Source organism: Metarhizium acridum (genome assembly GCF_019434415.1).
Source record: "Metarhizium acridum strain ARSEF 324 chromosome Unknown scaffold_31, whole genome shotgun sequence".
Taxonomy (NCBI): Eukaryota; Fungi; Ascomycota; class Sordariomycetes; order Hypocreales; family Clavicipitaceae; genus Metarhizium; species Metarhizium acridum.
Genome location: NW_027094018.1, coordinates 1,097,712 through 1,113,205, shown reverse-complemented (window position 1 = coordinate 1,113,205; position 15,494 = coordinate 1,097,712). Strand labels below are relative to the sequence as shown.

Sequence of the window (15,494 nt, the reverse complement as noted above, 5' to 3'; positions counted from 1 at the left end):
CAGATGGACACCCGAATGCCAAGCCGTGCCTGGGAATATGTATGTATTCACAGTACGGAGTACGGAGTAGTGATTAATCAAAGCGCCAACTGGTCGCTGGAAGCATCGCTCAGCCTTGACATTGATCTTCCATCTGCCGTCATTCATGCACGACCGCCGTTGCGGCGCTGCCCTACCTTCAGGAACCGGAAACCGCAGCGCCAACCCAGATCAATTGATGCCGCAGGACTGGACGGTGGGGTCTCAGCGGGGTAGTTGACGGGGCGGCGCATAGCTTGACGGGCCGCAATCTCGAAATCCCGCTAGCCAGGCGCTGCACGCTGCCACTCCAACCACGCATGACAGGCAGCCGCGCCCTGGCCAGCCTCCTGCAATACCACCTCCTACACATCACGTCTCTGCCATCCAACATTGGGGCGCTATACACAGCTAGCCCCTACGGGGTCAAGACAAGACGGCATTCACGCTTTTTTATGTCAGAAAGCCCAGTGAATGAATACCTCTGCGTGACATCCGACAAAGCGGCACAAGGCCCTCGCATTGCATCCAAGACAACGTTCACCCCGTGAGCCTCAATACATCGCCACACATGTGTACATACTACTACTCAGTACTCCGTACGTGCCGGTAGGTACAATATAGTACTGGCATGTACCTGTATCGGCTCTTTTCGTCTCATTACCGTGCCGCAACGGACGTCCTGCAACTGACTGACCAACACAGGGGAACCGAACTGATGACGTGTGGGCCAACCTAGCCCTAGTCCCTCCCCCCTTATGTACCGTCAAGTACTTTTGGTCCCTTGTCCACCCCGGGCCATAATTAGACCCTCATACATTGCTGCACGATCAGGTACCGATCTGTCCGACTTTCAACTTCCAACTGCGTCATGGCAACATGACCATGTCATGTTGCAATCAACTGACACACCTTCATTTTGTCACATTGTCACCGTATCATCATGGCCTTGACGCGTCAGGGCTTTCTCCATTGTCATCTATTGCCTCCCATTAGAAGTCCTAATGACACCAGAGATAAATTATGGGCGCTTTGCATGATCCAAAAATAAAAAAATAAAAAAGCCAGCGCTGGTGGCATACCTAGGTAGGCATAGGATTTGAATTCGAATGCCTCCCAACCCTTCGGGAGGCGGGTATATCGTTGTATGTTCCTGGAAAAAGACCCAAGCGTACCATAATCCAAAATATGCAAGCCAAAATTCGCCCGAGAATGACGTCCCATACCGTCATTTGCTGGCCCGAGCCGTTGCCGCCGATATTCCAAGACGCGCCTCATGACGTGAGCTCGAGGCTACCTGCCAACTTTACCCGACCGATGTATTTCAAAAAACCAACATGTTTTTATCCTTGATCCGCCTCTAATCATAAACCAAGTGAAGAACGACACAAGGTAATAGCAGATACCTTCTCACTTTTCACCTTTCCAAAACATCTTTCATTTATAAGCCACCGGAAAGAAAACAAAAAAGAAAAAGAAAAGACAAAACACGGAGTCGACCTGCCCATGCTATGTAGTGGTAGGTTTTGGCTCAGCTCGCCCAATGGGCGCAGTAATCCAAGTCATCTGCGGTCGGGTCCCATTCATGTCGTTTGTGGCGTCAATGGACTACTAGACTTGTATCAATCTGCGGTTCACAAAGTCGCGTGGTCCGTGATTTACCTGTCGCTGACTGGCCAGTTGAAATTTTGTTTTTCGCAATCATATTGCCCCTCAACCCACTTCTTGATATTCTCCACGTTCCACCCACTCATGTATCGCTTAGAGTCGTCGTCGCCCTTTTTGGCAGGTTTGCCGTGCTTGATTTTGTGGGAAAGTCCACAAATGTTGTTCTGGTAGCGGAATTGGAAGCAGTTGACCATGCTCAGACAGGCCTTCTTGCAGTCGTCGAAACTCTTGTAGGCATCAGCTTCTGCGTCTGACAGATTTTCAGTCTTGGCTTTGGTCAATTCCCACTCGTCGTACTCGGCCCGAGTGCTGTTAAGGTAGTACACATCCTCACTCAGATTGTCCCAGTCTGGTCGTGCCTCCACCAGCTCCGGGCTCATAAACTTGTGATACAGGTCCTTGAATCGCAACATCTTCTTGAACTTGCGCTCTTTTTCGAAAGCGTACAGGTCAGAGATGTCCTCGGCACCGACGTGATGCATGGTGACAATGGGTTGGCACCACTCGTCTTCGGCATATGGAATGGTGTGTGGTTTCTCCCCATTGATAACAGGCCACTGAGACACGTTAGCAATTGTTGCACGATACATGTAAACCTAGGCCTGTCAGTCTCGGGATGCTTACGGCATTGACGACCGAAATACCAGTTTCGTCCTTCAAAGCCTTTGACCACATGTAGTCACCACAGCAGGTGTATTGAACCGGCTCGTCGTACTTATTCGCAACACCGGTTTTGCCGTGAAACATGGAGTACATAGTACGCCTGGACACGAGATAGCCGCTACCACCATGACCAAATGGAAAATTGCCAAGATAGGCGACGCTGCCAATGTAATGCGGCTTGTTGGGATTCATGTGCTTCAGCCACTCCATCAACGTAGGAAAGACAACATAGGTATCAGCGTCGACAAACAGATACCAGTCGTAGTTGGGCCGCATTTCGTATGCCTTTTCCGCCATGTGAATATTCTTATACTTGTCTAGGCTCCATCCTTGCTGAGCCACATCATGGTTCTTGTTGCACTGCTCCTGGTCGACGGGACATTTCTTCTGTCGGTGATAGAGGTCGAAATCCTTGTTCTTTTCTTTGACTTCGTCCAGCACGGTGTCGAGACTGTCATGGATGGTGTAGCCCGCAATCTTTTGAGCCATGTCGCTGAAGAAAAGAAAGTCGGGTACGCATTTTAGGTTGGTCAAAAGTTGGGTAGGAATTTTGGAATAGGATTCGGAGGCGCCAGTCTTCATGATGAGCAAGACACTCGAAGTGTTGGGGAACAGCGCACATTCGTCGTCGAGCCCAGGAGATTGGAGGTCCTGCCCGACGTACTGAACCCCATCATGAGCCTTGTCGCCTGTAAGCTTGCTATCGGATGCGCCGTCGTTTCCAAACTTGGGCAGCTTTTCTCGCAAGCCGTAGATGTCGCAATAGCGGCCGTCACATAACGGACCTAGTTGTTTCGATGTGAGCATCACCACCGACATAAACGCACAGAACACCATCACAAAAAGAATAGCCCTTCTCGAGCGAAGTCTGGTGGATGCCATTCTGCCGACGACTGGTGAAGGCCAAGCTTGCTTGTCCCAAAGACCCAACATGATACGAAAGAGCCGAGGGAAGAAAAGATACTCGGGGCCGTCCGAGTTTAAAGCAACCGAGGTTCCGAGCAAAAGAGAAAGAGGGTGAGTAATAAATAATAATAATGCTAATGAAACAAAGAAAGATGCAAAGACAAAGATCTCGAAGATACACAGTCGAAGTCTCAACGGATTCGATCCTGTGTTCGGACTAATCGCAGTACTTGAGGAGCTGGCAGGCCTTCGGAATGGCCCAATGAACGAATGTAAAGGCAACGTGGAACTTAATCAGACCTTGGATTCTCCAGCTTCTTCCACGCGAGCAAGCACAGACGAGAGGGCAGAGTTGATACTCTTTAAGCCCAGGCCAGGAAAAGAGGACGAAGAAAATCCGAGCAAAGGTTGGGATGAGAAAAAAGAAAAGAAGTCGAAGGAGGTGCTTGAGGCATAAAGGGAAAAGCAAACGAAACACACCCCAACACAATGGACACAGAACAACTTGGCTTCGGACTTGCTACTGCGTGGGTAGGTAGGTACGTACGTACTTGGGGAGTAGACTAGCTGCGCAGCAAAAGCCCCAAATGCCAGTCGACGCCATTTCAAAGACGAGATCCGTGGCCTTGGTGGCTAGCCGAAGACTACTTAAGTACTTAGGTAGGCGGTGCCATACGAGTGAGGAGGGTACTTGCTTCTGGCAGGAGAACGAGGCAGCGACTCAGCTGTGCAGAATCGTACAACAAAACTAGGATACACAATACAGAAAGACCCCGGCTGTCCCGCAGACCCGCTTGATGGGAACATGGTGAACTCCTTTTTTTTAAACCTCTCATCGCGCACTAGTGACGAGTCAAGCAAGCAGAGAGGGTGTTCAGGCTCACCAGGTCCTTGACGAGGTAAGGGCCATGTCTCGGCAAGGGTCCTCGTCTTTCCATGGTCTCGGACTCTATTTGAGACCGTTCAACCAAGTACATACGCGACACGAGGTACGAGTGGCCATTGACGAGGTGGCGGCGGCGGTGATGGCGTCAAGTGCCATCCGGCAGCATTGAACATGACGGGCTGGGCTTTAATACTCGGCGCTCTGTACAGCTGCTAGGTACACTGGCAAGCTGGCCAGGTTTGCGCATGCTGGGTAGCAGGAAAAAGCCAAGGCTGTTCCTCCGGCTTGGGCTTCTACATTAACAAGATTGAAGGCAAAGCATTGACCTTTCCCCCTGGGGCTGGCAAACAGGAAAATGTCAAGGTTCAAACGTCGGCTTCAACACGTCGGGCGTAGTCGACATGGACCCGCACAAGTGCCCAGGCGCCCACAAGCGCCCACAGCCCGGTGCCGGTCGAGCCCGCTCGGCTTCAATGTTCGCGTCAATATTCCCAGGTGCTCCCCGTCTGGTGTCGGTCAAGTACCAGACAAGTGGCCAAGCAGTGGTCAAGCGAGTTGCGCCCGACAGAAGTGGACCAGACTCTTGCCCGCACGGCATCTGCTGCGATAGGTACGGAGTATGTTTGTGAGGTAAGCTACCGATCAGTTAGTTACGGGGCACGTTTTCCAACATGGAAATTGTAAAACTTCCAAGGCTGCCTCAGCCCCGACAAACTCTCTCTTATATTCCGCCCTCCTGACAAGCTGTTGGCTGTCTGCATGCATCTGCATGGCCTCGCCCGTGCCTGCTCACTGTGGCACTAGCGCCCACCACGCTCGGTCGGGACGTCTTAGGCTATCAGTTTGGTTGATTACCAGCACCAGGCTACCATTCCACCATTCCAATGTTAGCTCTGGTGTCGGGGCCACGGGCAATCCTGACAATGTATGTACTGTATTGACACGTTATTGCTTCACTACTTAAGTAGGTATGTAGCATCCGCATCAACCCTGTCATTGTCTCACCGTCACCTGCTCACACTGCCAGTCTCTGTTACAGGAAACCACCATAACCCCGTAACATGGATGGCCGCCGAAAACAGCCAGCACCCAACATTGAAAGCACCCGAGCAGTCATGCGCAACACGAGACGCGGCGCAGGCCAGTTGACGGCTTCGCTTAGCCGCGGTGCCGAGTATCCCTCCTCCGCGAGCTAAAAGCGGTAGAATGCAGCCCTGCAGACGCCTTTTGCACCGCAGAAGAGTGCCATCTTCTTCGACGAACCAATGCGGCTATACACCGCAGTAACAAGTATGTATCGCTGATCAGGGTGGCTCGACCCACGGATCCTGAGCAATGGCGCTGTGGGCCTCAGGGCAGAGATTCAACTTGGCCTTTCAAAGGGTCCAACGGTTCTTTCAAGAAGTTGAGCCAAGCCTCGGCCCCCCATGGGTTGGATCGTCCAGATCGTCATTAAATGTGGCTTCCCGGGCCTATCATTACTGATAGTATACATACTACTACGTACTATAGTTTGTCGTGGCTACTTGATTCAGGTTAGTCCCGTCAGCAAGTCCGGCCCTGCCAGGCACCGGAAGCTTTTGATTAAGATAATTGACATTTTAGTGTTTGCTCTCGACGACCCAATCATAGCGTGTCACCCGCCCACGAGTTTCAAAAACGCCATCTGGAGCCGTCTCAGAGTTCATCTTTTGCAGAGCCGTCACGGTGCCCTGTCCAGGGCTGAACTGCTCCCTGCGAAATCGCCGTAATAAAGTTTTCAACCTCTTCAGCCCCAATATCACCACCTGAGCCGCGGTATGGGAAGAGCTGGCCGCCGTGTGTGTGTTCCACCACGAGACCTCTCTTCGATTCCAGGCCCATGCCGCGCGACATGTCGGCATATTCGGTACTGTCAACTGTCACAAACCTTAAATATTCTTGGTATGTCCCGGCAAGCGGCTTCATCCTCTTCACATACAAGTCTCGGTCGGACTCTTCGCCAGTAAAATAGTACACCAACGACCTCCCTGGCTATGATATTCCAAGTTAGCACCCATATCCCAATACAGAGAGTTGGCGTTTGGCGGCTCACCTGTCTGTACTTGAGCTCTGTCCTCCGCGTCAATTGCGGAATCAATAGTTCCGTGCAAGTCTCGAGAAATCGTTCGATAACCCCGCTTTGGTCCAGTCCTGCCTCTGAGCGCTCCAGATTGTCAATGTTGTTGTAGCATGTTAATCTGCTTGCGTCTCGTTGCCCAACGTCGGTCAAATACCCGAATGAGTAGCGATCTCTATACGCTTCGGCGGTTGCGGAGAATCGACTGAGCAATTCCTTGTCGTCTTTGTGCAAGTGCGTTATGAAAACGAAGTCGTCTGTAGTAGTAAACCTTTCTATTTGATCCTTGCTCAATTTGGTGCATGCAGGTTGCTGCTGTCGTGCGAAGAAGGACATGAGGCTAAAAGCAGCTTAGTCGTTGAGGATGAGAGCCTAATAACAGCTCGGAGAACACTCACGACGAGGCTGTACGTGGTCCACGATATCGGACCATTGGTTGGTCTCCACGATACAGACGAATAGCAGGGAACGAGACGACGTCGAAGTCGGCGCACAAGTCTTGTGAGGCAATACAATCGATCGACTTGGCTGCGATTTTATCTTGGAGGGCAGTCCATTCTGGTAATAGAGCCTTGCTAGACTCGCTGGACGATCTCAATTACCATCAGATGAAGTCTTGGGTTGATTCTCAACATACTGGTCAGGCTATTTGACGTGATTCGATCGTCAGCTTGAGTTATTATGCGATGATGTATGTGCATCCACTCACCACGACAACTACCATAATGTTAACGGGACTTTTTTTTCCTCCTTTTTTCAATGGTTTTGCTTTTCCGTTTAATGCTTACAGGCAACCAAAGTATCGTCCTTCTTCGCCAACAAACTTTTCAGCTCCTTTGCACTACTGTGGCTCCAAGCCAGTGCCTGGCATGCCAGCAACGTCATTGCCGAAAATTGGGACCTCATGGTGGCTTCATATATCGTTTTTTGTCTGGTAGGATGAAATTGCCTTCATGTTACCTCGGGAAACCTCCCGTACTTTATAACAATTGAAGCTCACGTAGGATGAGGGGCACCCGAATTCTGTGACGCACCCATGTAGCGGAGGCGTCGATGAAGCCTGAGCCGCGACTCGAGATGTACCATTGTTTCAAGTGCCCCTGGCTTGACGCTGAAGTAAATAAATGTTGCAGACAGTCATGTTCAGCACGGTTGTAAAGGATTTTGATGTCCAAACATGTTCAAGTTGAGAAAAACCAACATGTCCTGCAAAGGTCTCGCCTACAGCGCCATACTACTCATGCTCGCGCTGCTCACCCATGGCGAAACCCAAACTCGTCTCTCCAACGAATTTGAATGTGTGCATCCGCCGTATAAAGTCTATGTTGCCAGCAAATCCCCACTGGTCATGTACCTCGAGGGCTTCATTACGCCCGAAGAACGGAGACATCTTTTAGAGTTGGCGTACGGGTTTGCTCCTTCTGCAACACCATCTCGTTATATCCCCCATCATGACGCGACATACTGACGCCAACAGCAACGGCACCTTCAAACACTCGTACGTAACCAGCGATTCCTCGCAGACCATCCACGCCGTCCGCACCTCTCAATCGACATCTGTCCACCGCTCCCCGACTGTCCGTTGTATCGAACGCCGCGCGCTTGACCTCCAAGGCCTCGACATGCCAGTCTCCAACATGGAACCCATCCAGCTTGTGAAATACGCGCCGACGGAGCGATATCACTTCCACACGGATTGGTTCACGGACGCCCGGCATGCAGTTGCTTCGCTGGGCGGCAACAGGGCCTCCTCCATCTTTGGATACATCAAGGCGAAGGGTGTGGTTGGTGGCGGAACGAATTTCCCATTCCTGGCTGCCAAGAGCGGCGAGTGGTGTAAATTTGTAGATTGCGATGAGGAGTATGAGAAGGGCGTGACGTTTAGGCCGGTGGAGGGCAACGCGGTCTTTTGGGAGAACATGGTTTCTGGGAGGGGGGATGAACGGGTTTTGCACGCTGGTTTGCCGGTAGTGCGGGGGGAGAAGGTCGGGATGAATATTTGGGTTCGGGAGGGAAAGGTGCCGGATGAGCTGAGGGGATCGTGATTGTACGTTGTTTGGTGAGGAGAGGGGTATCGACATGCTTGTGATGATTGTTGTGTGACGGGCAGAGCCGGCAGGTGGGTTGCAATTCTAACAGGATGACCGGGATTCGGTTGTGGCTTTTTTTCTTTTTCTTTTATTGCATTATACGGTTGGTGTTGGGTTGTTGGGGATATGTGTGGTTTTCTCCATGTTTCACGGATATACGCTGGCAATGATAATGAGCTCATAACCAAATATTTATGTGCATGTAGTTGAGAAATCGGCCTTTGTAAAGCACCGAGTATGAGTTATAAACTAGACTAGCTGGGCAGCCTAAAGTCATTTATGCAATAATAGTGAGACTTCTTGGAATAGCTGGGTTGACTCGGTGCATTCGAGAATACCAAGACGATGGGCTGCTACCTGCCTGTTTGCTTATTGCTTTTTTTTTAATGATAATATACTACTTAGTTTAACTAGCGTGATACTTGTACTATATTATAGAAGATGAGTAACCTCTCCATAACCCTAAGGCTTGCATAAGAGTAATGAATAAAAAAGACTAAAAAAACTGCGTGGTTCGTATAAATCTCCTAAGGTCTGTTTGGGACATAAGTTATCGAGTCAACTACCTGCATCACAACCACAAAGCAAAAGCAAGTCACGAACGGGAAAAGAAGAGGACACCTGGCTATGCAATCATAGCAATTTCCATGTTAAAAAAGGGAAAAAAAAAGACGAAGAAAAAAAACCAAGAAATATCCGCATCAACATAAGGCACCCGCTTCATTTCACCATTCACCACCCACCCTATACACGTGACCACGCGTCCAAAACCCCACCAAACAGCCAGCAAATCGGCCATGAAACACGCGCAAATAAAAAAAAAAAGAGGGTGGTCCAGCCCTCCAATCCCGATAGCGCCTGGCACCCAGCGGTAGTGGTGGTGTGGCTTCCCCTTCCGTAACGAGCTCCAAGCGGCATAATAGTCATGGACATTGCGCGTGGCTCGCGTCGAGCCCGTCACGTAGCCGCCAATGCCAATGCCAATGCCAATGCCGCTGCCACGTCGGAAGAAGATGTGGACGGCGGACGGCGGCAGGAACAACCACCACGACCACGTCCGCGCGACTTTGCCGCGCGAGCCATCACCACACCCGGGACGACCGTGGTACATGCCGCGCAAACGCCGGATCTGCAGTACGAACCGGATTCAGACTCGACGGGGAGAGGAGAGGCCCCGCCGCCGGTTGTGAGGAGGCAGCAGGCCACGCCGAATTATTCGCATCGGACGCCGGAGCAGCTTGGCGACCAAAGGAGCCAAGGCGGTTTGCAGACGGGCGTGGCGGGACCGGCGCCGCATCCGTTCCGGCTGCATTGGAGTGAGTCTGCCTTTTATTTTCGTCTTTTGGGCTCTTGACATGTGTTGGTGGCTTTTGGTTTCGAGCAAGGATGGAGGGCTACAAGTCATGGGGATGTGGCGAGGCCTTCACTCTTTGGACTCGGCTGTTTCCCCTGGGTTTACGTCGAGCAGTGTTGATGATTTTGTGGCAAGTGTAAAACAATGGGCTGGTCTTGTTGCACTTGACGAGCTGTGGTTCTGACCGGTGCTGGTTTCACGGCCACTGGGCCCTGCTTACTGGTAGCTCTGTTTGAACCCTGATGCCATGTTTTCAGCAAGAGCATCTCTTTGCAACGCTCATCGCTGCGGGCCAGACCAAGCGCAAGGTCTCAACGAAGATGCCCTTCAGAAGAAATACCTGCCTATCCACCAGGAAAACACCTTCGGCCTCGGCCGTCTCCCCTCTCTTGTTCGCAGACCAAACGAACCTCGGGGCACGGCATCACGCTCTCGAACATCGCAACCCACTCCCCCAAACCCTTCTCGCGCCCAGCCTACAACACTAGAGCCAACTATCCCCAGAATCTTGTCTGAAATCATCAACAAAAAGCCCCAAGACTGCAAACCTTCTAACTACCTGAACAGCGGCGCAATCCGCCAGCCCCCGGCTCAGCATGCCCTACGACTCAGATGAATCCAGCTCCGAGCCAGACCTAAGCGTCCTGGCCCTGGCCCGGGGCCGCCAGCCCATGACAGACCAGATACGTCCCATGAACAACAATATGGCGTACGACGACGAGATCTTGTCGCAGGAACAGTACGAGGCCGAAGACACCAGCCTCGAAGAACAAGCAGACGAGGAGTCGTCGGAAGAAGAGCCAGAAGAAGCCGTCAGCCTGGTCGACCCTGTAGCCCTTGGACTCAAGGAGATTTCCAACCTCGGCAGGTTCACCGTGAGCAGCCACAAGCCAGGAAACGGGGTGGAAGAGCTGCGAAGCGATGATCTCAAGCTGTACTGGCAGTACGTCTTGGCACCAAATATTCGAAACCCCCTCCCGAAATCCCCCCGTTGTCATGAATTGCACAAAACAAACAACACAGAGTTCAGACTCACAATGTCCGCGTATTAGGTCAGACGGGCCCCAGCCGCACAAGTTGACAGTCTACTTTGTCAAGCGCGTCGGCATCCGCGACATCCGCTTCTTCGTCGACTACAGCGAGGACGAGTCCTACACGCCCACCAAGATCGTCTTCAAGTCGGGCACCAGCGAGAACAACCTCATCGAGTTCGCCACCATGGCCATGGAGAGCCCCGTGGGGTGGCAGCAGGTGCCTATTGCCGGGGCGGGCGGCGACCCGGACGGCAACACGCTCGTCTCGTACGTCCTGCAGATGCAGATCCTGGAGAACCACCAGAACGGCAAGGACACGCACCTGCGGGGGATCAAGATATACGCGTTTGATGCGGATGCCGCCCAAGGAGCGGGGAGGGAGGCGGCCGTCGCCGCCGAGGAGGAGGGTGCGACGAGCGCGTTTGCCACGGCGGACAAGCTGGGCGACATTGTGAGGGATTTGGCGGCGGCGAGGCTGGAAGGTGGTGAGGCTGGGTTCTCGATTCCGGATTTCATGAGAGAGCCCGAGATTCGGTGAGTAGCTGTCGAAATAGCTCCAAATGTGACGGAGGCTCGTGCGGGTATGGGACTTGCGTGATGCTGCTTTGCTCTGTAGACTTGTGACTGTCGAGGCCAAGGAGGCGATATCCGAAAAAAAGGGGGCCTTTCATCGCGGTTCATGGTGGGAAGTATAGGTGGCTTTACGAGTACTGGCATTTGGGATGATGAAACGTTTTACATGGTATGCTCCTAATCTGTGCCTAGCACATCTACATAATAGGCAAGAGACGAGTTTGTTTGCTACACCTTCATTTCGCATCCATGGGTGCATCTGTCAAAAGGCAGTGCAAGCGCACGGCCACGGGGGCTGGCAATACACATGCCCAGGGTAACCATCATATCTAAGCCACCTTGGCGAGGAGTCACACAACAAAGGAATTTCGGCCGAGCCATACAGAAAGGTAATACCCGACGCATCTAAGCCCACGGTTCGATGCTAAAACGGCTAGAATTGTTTTTTTAAGCGCTAAATTTCCCCAGTACAGCCTTTCGAGGACATTTCTACGTGAAAAATGTTGGTTTAAGACGGAGTTCTATCGCCTCGGCGCTACGGCTCGAAAAGGATGACAACTTACACTGCCTTGTGGAGCGGTGGTGTATATGGACACAAGAGTTTAAGTGCAAACACTGACGGTATAGTGTCTCCTGAGGGAGGCTCGACTTTGGTACTTGAAGGCTCAACGAAATCTAGAGAGCAGTACTCTCACTTCCCCATTGGGTCGTGCCATGGCCTAGAAGATCTTAGGAACGTACAGTTGAAGCCGACATTCGCCACCGAGACGCAAGGTTGTCATGTGGGGTGCTAAATGAAGAAGGCTTCCAGAAGCCATCTGACCAAATCGACCCGCACGATGACACTTCGGAGACTTCCAAAACGGGCGTAACCTAAGATTTCACACAAAGCCATGCATACACAGGTGCCTAGGTACCTAGGTTGGAGAATCACGTATTTGGATACGTAGAAACCTCTGAGCGACCTCTTGGGCCGTCCTATACCTATGGCTTCGGACAAGCCTTTGTGGACGATGCCAGAGTTGGAGCGAAAGGGAAACGGCGTCGAGGCTTGTCGAAAAACGAATAGTTAGCTAGTACTCCGTATTTGCACGGACTAATTCCGAATATTCTTTGTTTGCTTGCTCGGGGTTGAGCCTCAGTATTGACTGGTTGATCAGGTAGGTGCCCTGTAATAGTTAGTGGAGGAAAGTGCATGCCCGTCATTGGGACGTTGTGGAAGTAGCCTGGCGGAAACGATGTCGCAATGAAGCCTAGGCGTATTCGCAAGGTTGTGTATTATGGTGGTTCTCCAAGGAACCGGGCGAACTCATCGCCCAAGGTGACGAGGGAGACGGGCATCGGCACCTTCAAACAAGCCGCCGCCCTTCAAGGTTTGGCGGGTGAGTACAACATGTACAACGGCTAAATGGCTTCCGTTGTGCTAGGTCAACAACTAATGCGACACTTTGGCCGTCGCGAAACCAGAACGCTCAGGGATTGCAAGTTGGGCGCACCGTCATTTTTTCCGCCATTCTCCGCATGCTTAAAAGCAGACTCCTTGTGGAAAGCGTACTCCGTAGAGAGGGCCCGAACATTGTTTATCATGGAGCTGTCAGCCTCACTTTGATCAGGGTGGAAAAGGCTCCAAAGTCAACCCCAACCTGTCTGTCTTCGCATTCCTCGTATGATGGATGCCAGGTGCATGCTGATGCGGGAAACGAAGGCTCATTCGTGACTGTGACGCTGCCAAGCGACGAGCTTGGGGAGGCTCCCACCCTTGCCGTTGGATGACCCACTTTTCCGAGCGCAATCCTCCAGTTCCAGCCAGGCCGTGGTGTGGAATCCACTGAACTAGAACAGAGACGACCGAAGGCGCAGGCAGGCAGGCAGCATGTACGCAAACATGTGCTCCGTGAATTGACGAATGTATTGCTTTTGAAGCCAGCACCCAGTCCTCAGAGCGCTTGGGTAGCAAATGCTAGCTCTTGTCAAGTTTGCCAATGCCGTTCCCTTTGTCGCTTGCCAAAACGAAGCAATAGCAATACGCAATGCTTCTACAAATCCCAGTTCACCATGAAGTTGGGAAGGTACTACCACGGAACAGAGCGAGGTTGACTTGCATCTGACCACCGCCCTTGTATTAGTGTCTTGTCCTGGGTGCCTTCCTAGGTGCCTTCCCCACCCCCATGCCGGGTATCCGTCCAGGCCCGCCTGCCACTGCCTCTGTGCCTCCGTGCTTCTGTGCGCCTGCTGGTACCCCGGTGCCCGCCAACATTGAACACCCGTGCCTCCAACCAGACATTGGAGTCGTGCCAGACTTGCACTAGGCTGTGCCACTGTCCGCCAGCTCCAGGACATCTGGATGGGACAAGACTCCAATTGACAGCCAATTCTCTTGGTCGACGTCAGAGACGCCGCCGACAGCCAGTGCCGGCATTCATAAATATTTAAGTACAGCCATCGCTCCCACCGTTGCTGAGCTTGCGTCGAAGAACCACCACACCTAGTCGCCAATATACCCTGCCATAGACCGTCGCATTCCGAGTCCTGCACCCTACGTCTCTGCGCTCCATTCCTTTAGATCAGCCAGACCATCACCTTCACCTCGTCGACCAGAAACGAACCAAGTCTGCGCCAGCAGCATTCGTAACAGTGACTTCCTTTACCTCGTCCACCGAACCCATCATGGCCCAGGTAAACGGAGGAGGATCTTCCAGCAGCAAGGCCCCCGCGCCTGCGTATGAATCCCAGGGCAAGATGAATGTCGAGCCGCCCAGGCAAGAGGACCTCCAGCAGAGCTATGCCACCCTTATCGGCAACGATCCCAACCCCAAAGGCTGGTATGGTACTATGAGTACGTTCAACTCGATCTCAATCGGCTGTCGACGTCAAGTAACGGCCAGCTCTTCATGCTAACATGCCCCCGTAGTTAATACTATTGGCGCCTGCATTGGAACCATGGGAGCCATCCCCCTCTGCTTCTGTTGCCCGAACCCATATAAGAACGTTAATCAGGGCAATGTTGGCCTCGTCACCAAGTTTGGTCGATTCTACAAGGCTGTCGATCCTGGTCTGGTCAAGGTGAACCCGCTCAGCGAGAAGCTCCTCCAGATCGATGTCAAGATCCAGACATCCGAGGTTCCTGAGCAGGTTTGTATGACCAAGGACAACGTCACTTTGCGTCTAACCTCTGTTATCTACTACCATATTGTGGCTCCCCACAAGGCTGCCTTTGGTATCTCCAATGTCCGCCAGGCCCTTCTTGAGCGCACCCAGACTACCTTGCGTCATGTCATCGGCGCTCGTGTTCTTCAGGATGTTATTGAGCGACGTGAGGAGATTGCCGACTCTATCCGCGAAATTATTGAAGATGTCGCTGCCGGCTGGGGCGTGCAGGTTGAGAGCATGCTCATAAAGGATATTATTTTCAGCCAGGACCTTCAGGAGTCGCTTTCTATGGCCGCCCAGAGCAAGCGAATCGGTGAAAGCAAGGTCATCGCTGCCAAGGCAGAGGTGCGTTTAGCCATCCCAAGTCCCTTGGAATTGGACTCCTGTCGAGCTAACCATGTACAGGTCGAGTCTGCCAAACTGATGCGACAGGCAGCCGACATCCTCAGCTCTGCTCCTGCCATGCAGATTCGTTACCTAGAAGCTATGCAGGCCATGGCGAAGTCGGCCAACAGTAAAGTTATCTTCTTGCCTGGCTCCAGCCAGAATATGACGGCTTTCAACGCCCTGAATAACGCCCATGAGATTGGCGAGGGCAGCGGCTACAACCGAAATGACAATAGTAACAATAATGACTTTGGAGGTCAGGACCCCGGTTTGCAAGCCGCCATCAACGCCCGCGTCGTAGAGAACATCTAATGATGCTCGGGTATGTTCGCATGACAAGAGCGTGATATGCTAACTCGAAGTGATTCGGTTGATTAGCGTGGTCTACTTGATTTCGAGAGATGTCCTCCTGATAGGCTCCCATAAGTTTTCAACGATGCTCTACCTTGTCTTCCGCATTCACTTCGAGTCAGCAATGCCGACATTTCTCGCGCTTTGAACAACTCGATTCTAAACGCTTACTGTCCTACTCGATTTGTTGCGATCTAACTCCTTAGAGTCACTTGTTTCTGCCTCTTTTTTGCTCTTGCTTTGTCTTCTCCCCATTTTTTTTGGACTGGATGAATGAAGGTTGATGTACAGAGGTGACTGTCAAGTTAATGTACGG

General features: G+C 52.1%; 6 protein-coding genes across 6 annotated transcripts; 4 read left to right on the top strand and 2 right to left on the bottom strand.

The window, feature by feature from the left end:
- Positions 1–969: 969 nt before the first annotated feature.
- On the bottom strand, positions 970–3,949 carry J3458_005171 (uncharacterized protein). Its single transcript, XM_007811741.2, has 2 exons — positions 2,311–3,949; positions 970–2,243 (listed from the first exon to the last, which is right to left on the bottom strand). The coding sequence occupies exons 1-2, from the start codon at positions 3,280–3,282 to the stop codon at positions 1,677–1,679; spliced, it is 1,539 nt and encodes a 512-aa protein (XP_007809932.2). The 5' UTR covers positions 3,283–3,949; the 3' UTR covers positions 970–1,676.
- On the top strand, positions 3,281–3,712 carry J3458_005170 (uncharacterized protein; the record flags this gene model as incomplete). The annotated part of the gene is made up of 2 exons (XM_066118636.1): positions 3,281–3,366; positions 3,439–3,712. The coding sequence occupies 2 exons, from the start codon at positions 3,281–3,283 to the stop codon at positions 3,710–3,712; spliced, it is 360 nt and encodes a 119-aa protein (XP_065976156.1).
- Positions 3,950–5,818: 1,869 nt separating the features above from the next.
- J3458_005169 (uncharacterized protein) lies at positions 5,819–7,145 on the bottom strand (the record flags this gene model as incomplete). Its single annotated transcript, XM_007811742.1, has 6 exons — positions 5,819–6,154; positions 6,216–6,579; positions 6,638–6,823; positions 6,877–6,884; positions 6,949–6,956; positions 7,028–7,145. The coding sequence occupies 6 exons, from the start codon at positions 7,143–7,145 to the stop codon at positions 5,819–5,821; spliced, it is 1,020 nt and encodes a 339-aa protein (XP_007809933.1).
- Positions 7,146–7,690: 545 nt separating this feature from the next.
- On the top strand, positions 7,691–8,284 carry J3458_005168 (uncharacterized protein; the record flags this gene model as incomplete). The annotated part of the gene is made up of 1 exon (XM_066118635.1): positions 7,691–8,284. One exon carries the CDS (start codon positions 7,691–7,693, stop codon positions 8,282–8,284), a length of 594 nt encoding a protein of 197 aa, XP_065976155.1.
- A 358-nt stretch (positions 8,285–8,642) lies between these two features.
- J3458_005167 (uncharacterized protein) lies at positions 8,643–12,347 on the top strand. The gene is made up of 3 exons (XM_007811744.2): positions 8,643–9,645; positions 10,251–10,626; positions 10,736–12,347. The coding sequence occupies exons 1-3, from the start codon at positions 9,255–9,257 to the stop codon at positions 11,253–11,255; spliced, it is 1,287 nt and encodes a 428-aa protein (XP_007809935.1). The 5' UTR covers positions 8,643–9,254; the 3' UTR covers positions 11,256–12,347.
- A 1,231-nt stretch (positions 12,348–13,578) lies between these two features.
- J3458_005166 (uncharacterized protein) lies at positions 13,579–15,244 on the top strand. Its single transcript, XM_007811745.2, has 3 exons — positions 13,579–14,126; positions 14,202–14,785; positions 14,846–15,244. The coding sequence occupies exons 1-3, from the start codon at positions 13,958–13,960 to the stop codon at positions 15,137–15,139; spliced, it is 1,047 nt and encodes a 348-aa protein (XP_007809936.1). The 5' UTR covers positions 13,579–13,957; the 3' UTR covers positions 15,140–15,244.
- Positions 15,245–15,494: the final 250 nt, after the last annotated feature.